This window comes from Rhinoraja longicauda, chromosome 30 (genome assembly GCF_053455715.1).
Source record: "Rhinoraja longicauda isolate Sanriku21f chromosome 30, sRhiLon1.1, whole genome shotgun sequence".
Classification (NCBI taxonomy): domain Eukaryota; kingdom Metazoa; phylum Chordata; class Chondrichthyes; order Rajiformes; family Arhynchobatidae; genus Rhinoraja; species Rhinoraja longicauda.
The window spans coordinates 20,031,602-20,047,113 of record NC_135982.1 but is presented as its reverse complement, the minus strand read 5'-3'; the positions used below and the strand labels follow the sequence as shown (position 1 = coordinate 20,047,113).

General features: G+C 45.7%; 1 protein-coding gene across 6 annotated transcripts in view; it reads left to right on the top strand.

Moving 5' to 3' along the window:
- The window catches only part of ajap1 (adherens junctions associated protein 1), a 237,146-nt gene that overhangs the window by 57,909 nt on the left and 163,725 nt on the right, over window positions 1-15,512 (top strand). For all 6 annotated transcript variants that reach the window (XM_078425014.1, XM_078425015.1, XM_078425012.1 and 3 more), the window contains exon 2: window positions 6,742-7,550. In XM_078425014.1, the coding sequence (XP_078281140.1) occupies window positions 6,746-7,550 (805 nt within the window). In that variant the 5' untranslated portion in view covers window positions 6,742-6,745. The remainder of the gene's footprint in view (window positions 1-6,741; window positions 7,551-15,512) is intronic.

Sequence of the window (15,512 nt, the reverse complement as noted above, 5' to 3'; positions counted from 1 at the left end):
TAAATCCTTGCTGAAAACTAAATCCTTTTCTGGAAACTTTTGGAAACAAATGTAGCCCCTTGAAGAAAAGGGTTAGAAATGAAAAATTTAAACTTTAATATCTCTCTAGCTTTAAAAAGGTAGCTTCAATTTGAACGAAAGTACTTACAATAGTTGCCCAGGTTAATGGTGGGTACAAAAATCGTAGCGCTTTGGTGTACCGTCTAGGAGGAGTAGGGTTTGTAAGTAATCTTCCGTACATACACATATACATACATACATACGGAATGTTGGACCGCAGAGTTTTAGTATTATATAGATAGATAGATAGATAGATAGATAGATGGTACATGTCTAGTGTTGATGGGACATGTCTAGTGTAGATGGGACATGTCTAGTGTAAATGGGACATGTCTAGTGTAGATGGGACATGTCTAGTGTTGATGGAACATGTCTAGTATAGATGGAACATGTCTAGTGTAGATGGGACATGTCTAGTGTAGATGGGACATGTCTAATGTAGATAGGACATGTCCAGTGTAGATGGGACATGTCTAGTGTAAATGGGACATGTCTAGTGTAGATGGGACATGTCTAGTGTAGATGGGACATGTCTAGTTTAGATGGAACATTTCTAGTGTAGATGGAACATATCTAGTGTAGATTGAACATATCTAGTGTAGATGGCACATGTCTAGTGTAAATGGAACATGTCTAGTGTAGATGGGACATGTCTAGTGTAGATGGGACATGTCTAGTGTAGATGGGACATGTCTAGTGTAGATGGGACATGTCTAGTGTTGATGGGACATGTCTAGTATAGATGGGACCTGTCTAGTGTAGATGTCACATGTCTAGTGTTGATGGGACATGTCTAGTGTAAATGGGACATGTCTAGTGTAGATGGGACATGTATAGTGTTGATGGGACATGTCTAGTATAGATGGAACATGTCTAGTGTAGATGGGACATGTCTAGTGTTGATGGGACATGTCTAGTATAGATGGCACCTGTCTAGTGTAGATGGGACATGTCCATTGTAGATGGGACATGTCTAGTGTAGATGGGACATGTCTAGTGTAGACGGGACATGTCTAGTGTAGATGTCACATGTCTAGTGTTGATGGGACATGTCTAGTGTAAATGGGACATGTTTAGTGTAGATGGGACATGTCTAGTGTCGATGTCACATGTCTAGTGTTGATGGCACATGTCTAGTGTAGATGGGACATGTTGGTCGGTGTGGGAAGGTTGGGCTAAAAGGCCTGCTCCAATGCTCTATGACTCTAACCTTTGTGCAGTGCAGAACAGGAATGGTATGGAAACAGTGGTGTTTAATGACATATTTCACGAATGCATCGCACATTTCCCGCCGGGGATGAATAGTTTATCATATCGTATCGTTTCGTATTGTACATCAGGGTTTTTTACTTGAAAGCTCTGCGTGAATTCTAATAGTAGTTCATCGGATTGATTTAAGCATATTTTTATTGCCTTGCTAATGGTCGCTATATTTATGAGGCCTATAATTATTATGTTATCATCACACCATTTGTTTTATTGGACTTACTTTCAGTAAATCAGATAATGGTCTGCATCTGTACAGAGTGCCAAATCTCCTGGCCAAATCTTAGAAATATACGCATTGAATGGATTCTTATAGTGTTCTCATTGGAAGAGTGCATAAGCCCCAACACATGAAGGTCATTACAAGAGACGAAATGTTGTGTTTTTAATTTCAAAGATAGCAGTAGTAATGGATTATGGAAAAATTATGCTTGAAGAGAGAGGGTGGTCATTTGAGGAGTTATTTGGTAAATTAGTTACGAAGATCGAGAGGCAAATTCATTGAGGTATATCCAAAGACGTACAGGTTTGTAGGTTAATTGACTGGGTAAATGTAAAAAAAATTGTCCCTAGTGGGTGTAGGGTAGTGTTAATGTATGGGGATCGCTGGGCGGCACGGACTCAGTGGGCCGAAGGGCCTGTTTCCGCACTGTATCTTTAAATCTAAAAATGATTGTCAGAATATATGTTGATTCTCCTCAATAAAAGTTCTAGACCTGGGCAACAAGTGTCTTGAGACAAAGACATTAAGGACTGATATAAGTAGTTATTTCCTTGCCCAAACGAATTTTCCGATAGCCATTGAATTTATTCATATCAAAACATTGTCATACTTTTACATCCTAAGCAAATCAGGTGACATTGGAATCCAACACAAAATATACGTGATTGAAGATCAGCCATGATCTTGTGTAGGAAGGAACTGCAGATGCTGGTTTAAACAGAAAGTAGACACAAAATGCTGGAGTAACTCAGCGGGACAGGCAGCAACTCTGGAGAGATCTGGAGAAGGGTCTCGATCCGGAACGTCATCCATTTCTCTCCAGAGATGCTGCCTGTCCTGCTGAGTTACTCCAGCTTTTTGTTTCTATCATCAGCCATGATCTTATAGATTGTTTGAGCAGGCTCAAAGGGCTCAGGAATGTACTTTAAATCCATGTGCTTCAAAGCATTAGTAAAATGTTTGAGGGGCAATCAACCTGCAATGTGATTAAAAAGATGTGATGCTGCACTAAACATCATTCAGTGCAGCATCACATCTTTCAAAGGATACTACACGTGCAGTGGTGTGATGATTCATCCCATGTGTTGTGTGATACTAAATGTTATACGTGACTCACTACAGGTTTTCATCTCATACTTTATAGTGAGCATCGCTCCATTTAATTCATGTTTAGTACCCAACACTTAATATGTTTTAATGGTGATCCATTTCATCTTTTGCTTATGGTACATAATTGACCCCAGCCATGACCTGAGAATTGAATGGATTCATTTTTAGTGTTGATGCTTCATTTACTTTTGTTTAATATTGTGCGGTGATCCATTCCTGTGTTTGTATCTGAGCTCTGCAATCCACTTTAATTTAGTTTAGTTTAGAGATACAGCACGGAAATAGGCCCTTCGGCCCACCGAGTCCATGCCGCCCAGCGATCTCCTGACACACTCGACAAACTACAATTTTACTGCACCCAAGGTCTGAAGAAGGGTGTCGACCCAAAACGTCACCATTCCTTCTCTCCTGAGATGCTGCCTGACCCGCTGAGTTACTCCAGCATTTTGTGTCTACCTTCAATTTGAACCAGCATCTGCAGTTATTTTCCTGCACAACCTGGAGGCCTGTACATCTTTGGAGTGTGGGAGGAAACCGGACCACCCGGAGAAAACCCACGTGGTCACAGGGAGAACGTACAAATTCCATACAGGCAGGACTCAAGGTCAGGATCGAACCTGGTTTTTTTGGTGCTGTAAGGCAGCAACTCTACCGCTGCACCACCGTGCCACACTGACACTAACATCCGGACACCCTAGTACTGATACTTGTACGTGAAAATTGAAGATAAAATAGGTCAGTTGGACCGTCAAACCTGCCCTGCAATTCAACACGATTGTGACTGTTGTGCCCCAGGTAACCCAGCCTGGTCAGCGCACAACCATAGCTTTTCACTGTACCTCGGTTCACGTGACAATAAACTAAACCGAAACAGTAGTTGGTAAGTAAACTCACCACAGTAGACTGTCCCCGGTGGGCAGGTGAGTGGGAAAATCCAGGGAGAGATGATGGGAATTTGGGGAAGAATAAAAAGTAGGATTAGTGTGGGATCAGTACGATGGTCAGCACGGATTTGGTGGGCCGAAGGGTCAGTTTTTGTGGTTTGTGGCGGAATGTTTCCATGTGATTAATATGTGGTGACAATGTTAGTAAATGTGGGGTTTGTGACATTCAACATTTTTTGTTTATTTCACTATTCAGTTATTATGGTATAATTTGTAAAACATTTAATTCCTCCTTCTCCAAATGTAGTTAATTGTGTATTTTCCAAAATATGTATCTGGATTAATTTGCAGGAGACACTGAACTATTAAGGAAATGGGACTTTAAGACACTGGGGGGGAATAAAGGGGACATCTATCATTCTAACTAATTTTTAGCTTTACCACTGTGTAGCACAGCAATAAGGTCTTCGGCCCACCATACGATACGATATGACAGAACTGTATTTATCCCAGGAGGGAAATTGATCTGCCAACAGTCATAAAACACAAAATACATGAAACATGAAATTAAAGTGATGAGTGGTAAGGATTGGGGATGTGCAAAGATTAGGGGGGGGGGGGGGGGGGGGAGGAGGGGGGAAGGGAGTCAGTCTCAGTCTACCCCACGACAGAAGGGGGAGGAGTTGTACAGTTTGATAGCCACAGGGAAGAAGGATCTCCTGTGGCGATCTGTCCTGCATCTTGGTGGAACCAGTCTGTTGCTGAAGGTGCTCCTCAGGTTGACCAGTCTGTCATGGAGGGGGATGAGCTATATTGTCCAAGATGCTCTGCATGACGGATATGCAATGTGTTTAGTATTGTTTAGTTCAGTTTTGTTTAGAGAACTGCGCGGAAACAGGTCCTTCGGCCCATTGGGTCCGCACCGACCAGTGATCCCTGCACTATCCCTAACACTATCCTGCACACACATTAGGGACAGATTTCACGCACACCAAAGCAATAAACCTTCAAACCTGTACGACTTTGGAGTGTGGGAGGAAACCGAGAATCTTGAAGAAAACCCATGCGGTCACGGGGAGAACGTACAAACTCCATACATACAGCATCCGTAGTCGGGATCGAACCCGGGACTCTGGCGCTGCAGGCACTGTAAGGCAGCAACTCTACCGCTGCGCCACCGTGTTGCTCAATGTGGAGCTCCAATACTCAACAATTATGAGTATGAATAAAAGATGGAAGCGCCTCTGTTATGTCACTTTGTATCTTTATCCTACCAAACCTACCAAACCTACAAGGCTGTCACTAGTCGAATCAAATTTCGCTTGGGTGGCTTACAATCCAGCATTATGAACATTGAATTCTCCAACGTTAACTAAATTCATTTTACACTCCCCTCCGCTTCTCCCCTCCCTCCTTGTCCCCTTCCTCCACCCTACTGTGCTGTATCTCTAAACTAAACAAACCCATCCTGTAACGCAAAGACCCCTGGCTCCGAAGTTGCTCTTTTAACTTCATTGAAATGAATTTTGGAAGCAGGGAATAATGTGCTTATATTACAGTATATTGTGTTCAGCGCTACCAAAGGGGGATGATTTTCTGTGCAATAATCCCTCCTAACCTCCAGAAAATGGATGGCGATGAAGTTAGGCAATGGGGATGCCCTGATGCTACAGGGGACATTTCACTTATCTAATGAGATATCTTCAGGTAGTGGCCGCAGGGACTGCCTAATTGCTTTGTGGTTTCTGTTGATTGGTGGAGGTATAGTTGCTAAGGGAACATTTGTGGTTTAATTCCGGAATGAGTGGATGCAGTGAAAGCACTTCTTTTTTTTGTGTTGGATAAATTGAAACTCAAGCGATGAGCGATCATGTAGGTCACCTTCAAAACAGGCGCTCTTACACGAAAGGCTGGCAATCAGCAAACACGACAAGCTCGGGCTTTACTGGACTGCAGGCAGGAGGGGCTGAGGAAATGGTGCCTGCCACTGCTTCACGAAGCTGAGCAGTTAGAAGGGTCGAGGGGTGCTTAATTGTCATCTGCACTGGGGAGGGAGCGATGAAACCTGCTGCTGCATTGCAAGGACTTTAATGTGGCATCACAATAATAATAATTGTGTTCAATAATACAATGATAATCAATAATACAATAAGTCATCAGTAATACTAGGCAATCCAAAGACGTACAGGTATGTAGGTTAATTGACTGGGTAAATGTAAAAATTGTCCCTAGTGTGTGTAGGATAGTGTTAATAGTGTTAGTGTGCGGGGATCGCTGGGCGGCGCGGACTTGGTGGGCCGAAAAGGCCTGTTTCCGCGCTGTATCTGAAATATGAAATCACACCATAATCATTCAAACCAAATTACCTAATGCAAGCGAAACAAAGTCCGTAGCAGATCATTGCTGAGGGAAGGTTTTGGCTGGAGTTGTCCAGGGTGGTTGAAGAGGCTGATGGTTGACGGGGAGAAGCTGTTCTTGATCCTGGAGCTCACAGTTCTCTGGCTCCTGTACCTTCTTCCCGATGGTGGCAGCGAGATGAGAGTGTGGCCAGGGTGGAGAGGGTCATAAATTCATGTTAATAAGTTGTAGGACAGAACTAGGCCATTCGGCCCATCAATGTCTACTCCGCCATCCAAACATGGCTGACCTATCTTTCCCTCTCAACCCCATTCTCCCGCCTTCTCCCCATAACCCTGGGCACCCTTTCTAATCTTTGATATTAGCCGCCCCGTTGAGGCAGTGATTCCTGTAGATCCCTCCTACAGTGGGGGAAGTCAATACCCGTGATGGACGGGGCAATGCCCGCCTCTTCCTGAGGCCTCCTTCCATCTCGGCCGTAAGTAGGGGATTTAAATGTGGCAAAGAGATGGTGACCACTTGGTATATTTACGAGGCAGCAGACAAATGTCCTCTGTCGGCTGAACTCCAATGGAACTGAATTTTGGAACCTGGTCACAGCACAGGTGTATTGTGCATCTCACTCGCCTGAGAGCGGCCAGTTTGATGTGTCTTTGATTTGAGATGTGGAAGGCAAGCGGCTCTGTCCAAAGTATCACCTCGTAGTGCAGAGGGCACTCTCTGGAGCCCAGGGTGAGGGCATTGCATTTTTGCAGGTTGCCATCGTGATCTCTTCAAATGTCATCTCGTTTCTACAATGTCCCTCAGACTGACTCTTGTGTTCTCTTCTCCCTTTTCCAGCCCAATGCCAGTCAGTACACTTGGACGAGCTGCTGGCTGCCACGCCTGGGTACTGCTCGCGATCCTTCACCTGGTCATGGATTTTTCCTCTTGTGAATCGAAGCTGCAGGGCCAGGTGTTCGGCCACCCCGCGGGGTCTCTGCACCCGCCGCCCCGACACCGGGCAGCCGGCGATCCTCTTTGGGAGTACAACAGTAGCCGGCACGGGAGAGCTACAAAACCCTGGTGGCGCAGAATGTTTTGGCCGGAGACTCGTCCTGGAAGACAGATCCCGAACAAGCCGACGGGGATTCACAAACACAAGGCACTGGCGGGCAGCCGGTGCATCAGCTGCCAGTCCAAACAATCGCACAGATTGGACCCTCCAGTCTCAGTGGAGACCAGGGATTCGGTAAAATTGACCCACTTGAAAAGGGCACGGAGGCAGAGTGATAACTTTGCGTTTGACCACTTCGAAAAGCCCAAATGCACTTCATACGACAGTGACGGAACGGCGACTGTGATGCCCTGTGCCATTGAATGGGGCCCCACCAAGGAGGAGCTGACCGACGGCAACGTGGTTTCAACTCCGGCGAGCCATTCCACCACCACCTTGTTGTCCTCCACCAGAACTACAACTGCCAGAGCCACACCCGCCACCACCACAGCCAGCTCCACCACCACCACCACCACTATGCAAACCACCACCGCCTCACTCAGGAGCCACACCATGGTGGCGCCACAGCCAGCTCTGCTCAGCACAACAGACCCAAGCCTTAGGTGGGACCCGCCCAACACAGCCCGGCCCTCCCGCATCGGAGAGACAGGAGGTACGCTCACTACCCTCACCCCTAGAACGGCGATCGGTTCCTTTATGCAGCGTAATATGCAACTTATGGGTTGTTGTTAATATTTTGAGAAGCTGTTTTTTTTAAAAACGTTTCATTTGCAAGTGGGCAGGAGCTTTCATGTTTACTGTACTTTAGTCCAGTTGAGAGAGACAGTGCGGAAACAGGCCCTTCGGCCCACCGAATCCACGCCGACCAGCGATCCCCGCACACTGGCACTAATTTACTATTGTAACGAAGCTAATTAGCTGGAGGCTTTGGAGCGGGTGCAGAAGAGGTTTTTTCACAATGCCGAAGAGAGGCGCAAAGTGCTGGAGAAACTCAGCAGGTCAGGCAACATCTTTAGAAAAGAAGGATGGGTGACCTTTCAGGTCGGGGCCATTCTTCAGTCTGAAAGTAGAGGGGAGGGAACTGGAGGCAGGAAAAGTCCCGAACAAAGCAGGAATGGCAACAGATGACCAAGGTAGGGTGGAGCCCACAATGGCCCATTGTGGGCTCGGGAATAGGTGATAATGAAGGGAGACAAGGATGCGAACAGTGGAACTAGTAGGACGACTAGGGTAGGGGGGGGGGGGAGGGGGGGTTGGGGGAGGGGGGGAGGGGGAGGGGGGAGGGAATGCAAAGGTTACTTGAAATTAGAGAAGTCAACGTTCATACCTCTGGGTTGTAAGCTGCCCAAGTGAAATATGAGGAAATTGAGGAAATGTGAGGAATACCAGAATGCTTCCTGGATTAGAGAGTATTAGCTACAAGGGAAGGTTGGGCAGACTTGGATTGTTATCTCTGGAGCATCAGAGACTGAGGGGAGGCCTGTGAGAATTATGAGACAGGGTATACAGTGAGAACCTTTTACCCAGGGTAGAACTATCAAAGACGAGAGGACGTAGCTCTGAGATGAGAGGGGCAAAGTTTAAAGGAGATGTGCTGGGGCAAGTGTGTTCCACATGGAGAGGTGGTTACCTGGAACACGCTGGTGGAGGAAGCAGATACAATAATGATGTTTCACAGGCTTTTAGATGGGCAGACGGACACTCAGGGGATGGAGGGATATGGATCACATGCAGTCAGAGGAGATGAGTTCAACATGGCATTGTGTTTGGCATAGACATTGTGGGCAAAAAGGCCTGTTCTTGTGTGCTGTGCTGTTCTATGTTCTACAGGTGGGAGTGGAAGGAAGGAGGAGAGGGTGGACGATGAATCTGGGAAGAATGGGGCTGACTTCGGACCTATGAGAGTCTACGGGATCCCGGAGATGGTGGGATATGTCTCTTCCTCCTGATCTTTCTACCAATATTAACTGACTATGCCAATGATGAATATCATTCATTGGCATAACATAGAAAAAACATGTGTAGGAAGAAAACTGCAGATGCTGGTTAAAATCAAAGGTACTGAATGCTGGAGTAACTCAGCGGGCCAGGCAGCATCGCGGGAGAGAAGGAATGGGTGACGTTTCGGGTCGAGACCCTTCTTCAGACTGATTTCAGGGGAGGGGGCGGGACAAAGATAGGATGTAGTCAGAGACAGGAAGACTAGGGGGAGAACTGGGAAGGGGGAGGGGACAGAGAGGTTTTTTGGAGGAAATTGGAGGAAATGTCAGAATGAGGCCCAGCGCAAATTGGAGGAACAGCACCTCATATTTCGCTTGGGTAGTTTACACCCCAGCGGTATGAACATTGACTTCTCTAACTTCAGATAGTACCTGTTTCCCCTCTCTATCCCCTCCCCCTTCCCAGTTCTCCCTCTAGTCTTCCTGTCTCCGACTACATCCTATCTTTGTCCCGCCCCCTCCCCTGACATCAGTCTGAAGAAGGATCTCGACCCGAAACGTCACCCATTCCTTCTCTCCCGAGATGCTGCCTGGCCCGCTGAGTACTCTGGCATTTTGTACCTTCAATATCATTCAAGTGTTAGCTATGTTTCAGTTCCCAGCACTCTCACCATTGAGTCAGAGACTTGAAGAGACCTCAGTGCAGAACTGAAGGAATGTGACACCATAGTATCATAATGTCAGAGGATAGACACAAAATGCCGGAGGCAGCATCTCTGGAGAAAAGGAATAGGTGACGTTATGGGCTGAGACCCTTCTTCACGGGTTGACCCATATTCTGTTGTGAATTTCATTGTTCCGTTTCAGGACAAATGACAACAAAACACTCTTGACTCCTGAATAATTCAAAGAAATTCAGAGACAAAAAAAAACACTAAAGTACACAAGGATGAAAAAACATTGTTAAAATATATTGAATAAAATAGTACCTCAATAAATAATTTACTTTCTGGAAAAAAAGGTGGAAATCTACTGTCAAGTGTTAAAGAAAACTTTAAAACACAACACAAAGATCGGGCAAGACAATCTAGACTTTATTCAAGAGTGCCAAATACAGTGATCACTGGGGGCAATCTAGGAGATGGCTCAACAAACAACGATGCATCTGCTTATATACAGAATTTCCCTTTGATGTTTGGTTTATTGCAGAAAGTACTTTAGAACTTTTCCGTCTTGCAAGTGGTCTTCTAACAAATATACATCATGCATCTCCGAAACACACAACAGAGTAAACACAGGCCAAATCCACGCCATTACAGAAAAGCAAATGTCCTGTTACCCTTACGACCTTATTTTATTGTTTTATGATTGCCATTTGTCCTTTGGCAACAGACAACAGTATCTGACTAAAGTAGACTGCAGTGAGCGTCATTTACACATGCTCAGTTTCAACCTTCTTTAAAGCACAGAAGTATCCGAACACATGAAGAGGACTTTAAACATTTTTACGCACTCTACCTAATCCTATCCCTTGCCGTCTTCTTGAAACTTTGCAATTTATCTTTGACACAAGGAACTGAGGCCCTGATCCTAAATCAGGTCTGACTGGCATTGGATTAGGGAGACAGACTGCAGGGAACCCCAGCAGTTCTGGGCTCGACTGCAGATGTCTCTGCGGAGCCCAGATGGAGTACTGGCCGAACACTGGCAGACGTAGAGATTCAACTCATTATTGTTGCGTTGCTTGTAGGTGTGGGAGATTTCACTGCCTTGTTTTCCTCTGTGTTCTCCAACATCAATAGGTTCCGAGAGATGCCCGAGGACAACTAGAAATGTGCTCTCAAAAATGTGTATGAATAAATCTAGGTTGTTTAACCACAGTGGCAGGGAAAGTTCACAAAACAATAATCAGGGACAGAACTTGCAGTGAGTTGGACAACTGTGGATCAATTATATAAAGCTGGTGGGGATTTACTGGAGGCAATTCAAGCTGCAAATGCAAATACCCTTTTGGTGAAGACATATAAGATTATTAAGGGGTTGGACACGTTAGAGGCAGGAAACATGTTCCCAATGTGGGGGGAGTCCAGAACCAGGGGCCACAGTTTAAGAATAAGGGGTAGGCCATTTAGAACGGAGATGAGGAAAAGCTTTTTCAGTCAGAGAGTTGTAAATCTGTGGAATTCTCTGCCTCCGAAGGCAGTGGAGGCCATTTCTCTGAATGCATTGAAGAGAGAGCTAGATAGAGCTCTTAAGGATAGCGGAGTCAGGGGGTCTGGGGAGAAGGCAGGAATGGGGTATTGATTGAGAATGATCAGCCATGATCACATTGAATGGTGGTGCTGGCTTGAAGGGCTGAATGGTCTACTCCTGCACCTATTATCTATTGTCTAAAGTCAGGTCAAAGAGGGAAATCTGGTTATTGCTCTTTCAAAAGGCAGCGCTTATAGGATTTTCTTCAAGACCGAAGCCAAGGAGTAAAAGGATCTACAACGGCAGAGCGCAAAAAAAATCTCAGTAATAGGAGGCAGAGAGTAAATGTACGAAGATAACTGCAGATGCTGGTACAAATCACAGGGTATTTATTCACAAAATGCTGGAGTAACCCAGCAGGTCAGGCAGCATCTCAGGAGAGAAGGAATGGGCGACGTTTCGGGTCGAGACCCTTCTTCAGTCTGTTTCATGGAACTGTTTCAAGGTCTTTTTCTACAGGTTTAGGATTCTAAAACTGGAGGACATAGAGGGGAGAGATTTTAACGGGGACCTCAGGGGCAACCATATTACTCAAAGAGGGCAGTCCTTATCTGGAACGGGCTGCCAGCAGAAGCTGTAGAATTAGATGCCATTATGACTTTCAAGGGAAATTTGGACCGATATAGTGATAGGCACATGGGCCAAAAACAGGCAAATGGGATGAGCCCTGATTGCCAACTTGGCCTGCATGAACAGGCCGGCCTGCTTCTATACTGTGTAGATTCACGACTCTATGACTCAATGAGGTCTTGGCTGAAATTCTACCTCAACATTTACCTGCATGATCCCCATATCTTTAGATTCCTCTCCAATGCTGACATTTAGTATAAGAAAATAACTGCAGATGCTGGTACAAATCGAAGGTTTTTATTCACAAAATGCTGGAGTAACTCAGCAGGTCAGGCAGCATCTCGGGAGAGAAGGAATGGGTGACGTTTCGGGTCGAGACCCTTCTTCAGACTGAAGAAGGGTCTTGACCTGAAACATCACCCATTCCTTCTCTCCCAAGATGCTGCCTGACCTGCTGAGTTACTCCAGCATTTTGTGAATAAATACCTTCAATGCTGACATTTATTGATCTCTTTTCTGAATGAACTCAGTGACTGACTCGCCATAAACATGAATGGTGTTTATCTTTCCAGAGATTCTTGCCATTTGCCTCCACTAAGCCAATGTCACTCTAAAGCTTCCCTAACCAATTGCCAGCCCACATCTATAATTCTAAAACTCTCGTTCGTTTGTTTGTTTGTTTGTTCCTGAACTACAGCCAAAATGGTACACGATAGCGCAACAATTTTAGGCCCACCTTACTCACCGCCGTCCCTTTGGTGCTAATGGAAGTTTCATTGAAATCGGTATTTTATTTTAAAAGTTATTCACGTTTTAAAGTTTAAATCTTTCTCCTGGGGAGGGAGGGAGGGGATGGAGGGAGGGGGGTGGAGGGAGGATAAGGGGAGTTGAGGGGGATGGAGTGGGGGGAGGGGAAGGGGGAGGGGAGGGAGGAGGGAGGGAGGGAGGGGGAGGGGGGGGTGGCAGGGAGGGGGGAGGGGGGAAGGGGCAGGAGAGATGGGAGGGGGGAGGAGAGGGTGCTGCACCAATGCAAGAGAGGTTTGGGCCCAATGCGTCCACTTGGTCTAGTGCCTCTTAAATGTTATTGTGGCTGCCTCAGCTACCTCCTCTGGCAGCTCGTTCGTCTGTCTGTGTGGAAAGTGTTGCCCCTCAAGTTCCTATTAAATCTTTCCTTTCTCACCTTAAACCTATGTCCTCTAGTTTCTCGATTTCACGTATCCTAGTTTAAAGACTCTGTGCACTCACGCGATTTATTTCCCTTGTGATTTTATACACTGCTATAAGATAATCTCTCAGCCGACTGCACTCCAAGGAATAAAGTCCTATCAGCCAAACCTTTCCTTGTGATTCTGGGCCCTTAAACCCTTGTAAATCTCTGCATTCTTTCCAGCTTAATGGCATAGAGTGAGCAAAACTGAATGCATTTCTGCAAATGCGGCCCCACCAATGTCTAGCACAAAGGTTCCCAACCTGGGGTCAATTTACCCACAGGGGGTAAATTTGTTGATTCTGGATTTGTACATATTGACTGACTGTGTTTGGTTCTGGTATCAGTTCATCATTAGTTGTTCATAAATAAGTGAAATAACATTGCTATGTGCTATTATTATTGTTATTTGAACTTAAAATAATCAGTATTTTAAAATTTCCCCTTTGTCGGTTGCTTTATTGTGGTAGAAGTGTAAAACTCAAATTACTGAACAAAACAGGGTGGGGGTATATTTACTTTCAAAAAGTTGCAAAGGGGTAAACGGGACGTAAAAGGTTTGGAACCCCTGGTCGAGCACATGAGTCACATAACGTCCCAATTTCTAAACTCAGTTCACTGACCGATGCCAAAATCTTTCTTCTGCCTGTGATTTGAAAGTAATCACAGGTTTGGTCAGAATCAGCTTAGATTTATGAATGGAATTTATGTTTGACAAATCTGTGGGATCTATTCACAGGAAAACCACAGTAGATATGATGAATTTGGATTTTCACAAGTTATTTGATTAAGTGTCATGCAAAATTAGAACATTTGAGATAGGTGTTAATGTACTCTTATGCACTGAAATTGCTTAGGAAATAGAAATATTTTTTCCCATGGGGAGCTGGTGAATAGTGGACTGCTGCTGAGATTGGTGATGGAACTTTAGCTGTTACAATCCATGTCAATGATTTACTTTTAGTTTTAGGGTTAGAGATACAGCGCGGAAACAGGCGCTTCGGCCAACCGAGTCCGCGCCGACCAGCGATCCCCGCACATTAACACAATCCTGCACACACTAGTGGCAATTTACACCTACACCAGGCCTTTTAACCTACATACCTGTACATCTTTGGAGTGTGGGAGGAATACGGAGCACCCGGGGAAAACCCACCTGGTCACGGGGAGAACGTACAAACTCCGCACAGACAGCGCCCGGCGTCGGGATCGAACCCGGGTCTCCGGCACTGCAAGCGCTGTAAGGCAACGACTCTACCGCTGCGCCACCGTGCCGCCCCAATTAGGATGAGGAGATTAAGTCTGCTGAAGATGCCGAGCGATTTGGACGAGTCAATCACATGGAGAGTGGAGTGAAGGTATGGATGGAGATGGGGAGGCAAAGAGAATAGGCAAAAACATGACGGATGGTATATAATACGGAAGCACGTAGCGTTCCCTATTTTATTCGAAAAAATATTGAAAGCAGAGTATTTTATTAAAGGTGTGAGACTGCAAAGTGATGGTGTTCAAAGGGAACTCGGGGTGGAGCAGAGGGGCAGCTGGTAGACCTGTTGCCTCACATCTCTATATACCCAGATTCAACCCTGACCTCTGGCACTTTCCATGAGGAGTTTGCACGCCCTCCCTGCGATCACATGGGTTTCCTCTTGACGCACTGATTTCCTCCCACATTCCCAAAGACATGCTGGTTGGTAGATTATTTGGCTCTGTAAATTATGGCCAATGTATGGTTGAGCAGAAGAATCTCTCGTTGAGGGGGGCGGGTGGGGGGGGGGGGGGGGGTTGTCGATGGGGATATGGGGTGAATTACATGGCGGCACGGTAGCGCAGCGGTAGAGTTGCTGCTTTACAGCGAATGCAGCGCCGGAGACTCAGGTTCGATCCTGACTACGGGTGCTGCACTGTAAGGAGTTTGTACGTTCTCCCCGTGACCTGCGTGGGTTTTCTCCGAGATCTTCGGTTTCCTCCCACACTCCAAAGACGTACAGGTATGTAGGTTAATTGGCTGGGTAAATGTAAAAATTGTCCCTAGTGGGTGTAGGATAGTGTTAATGTGCGGGGATCGCTGGGCGGCACGGACTTGGAGGGCCGAAAAGGCCTGTTTCCGGCTGTATATATATGATATGATTACATGGGATTATTGTAGGGTTAGTATCAATGGGTGCCTTGGTGGTCATTGCAGACTCAAAGTAGAGGGCCTATATCAGTCTATAACTTCTGTGAGAGGCAGAGAGGCATCCACCGTGATTTATGACTTGGGTAGTCTACAGCAGGCAATGAGGAAAGCATATGGTAAATTGACCTTTATTGCAAGAAGATTTAAGGGTAATTATGTCTTTTTTGCAATTCTATAGGGGCTAGTGGGATCTGGCCATCCCATAGTGAGATCTGACCTGGAATATTTTGTACAACTCAGGTCTTCCTTCCCAAGGATGAAAATACTTGAGATAGACACAGGATGCTGGAGGTAACTCAGTGGGTCAGGCAGTACCTCTGGAGAAAAGGAGTAAATGCTGCCTGACCTACTGAGTTACCCCAGCATTTTGTGTCTTTCTTCGGTACAAACCAGCATCTGCAGTTCCTTCTTACACAAGGAAACACTTGAGATGGAGGAAGTATAGTGAGAATTAATTTCTGGTAT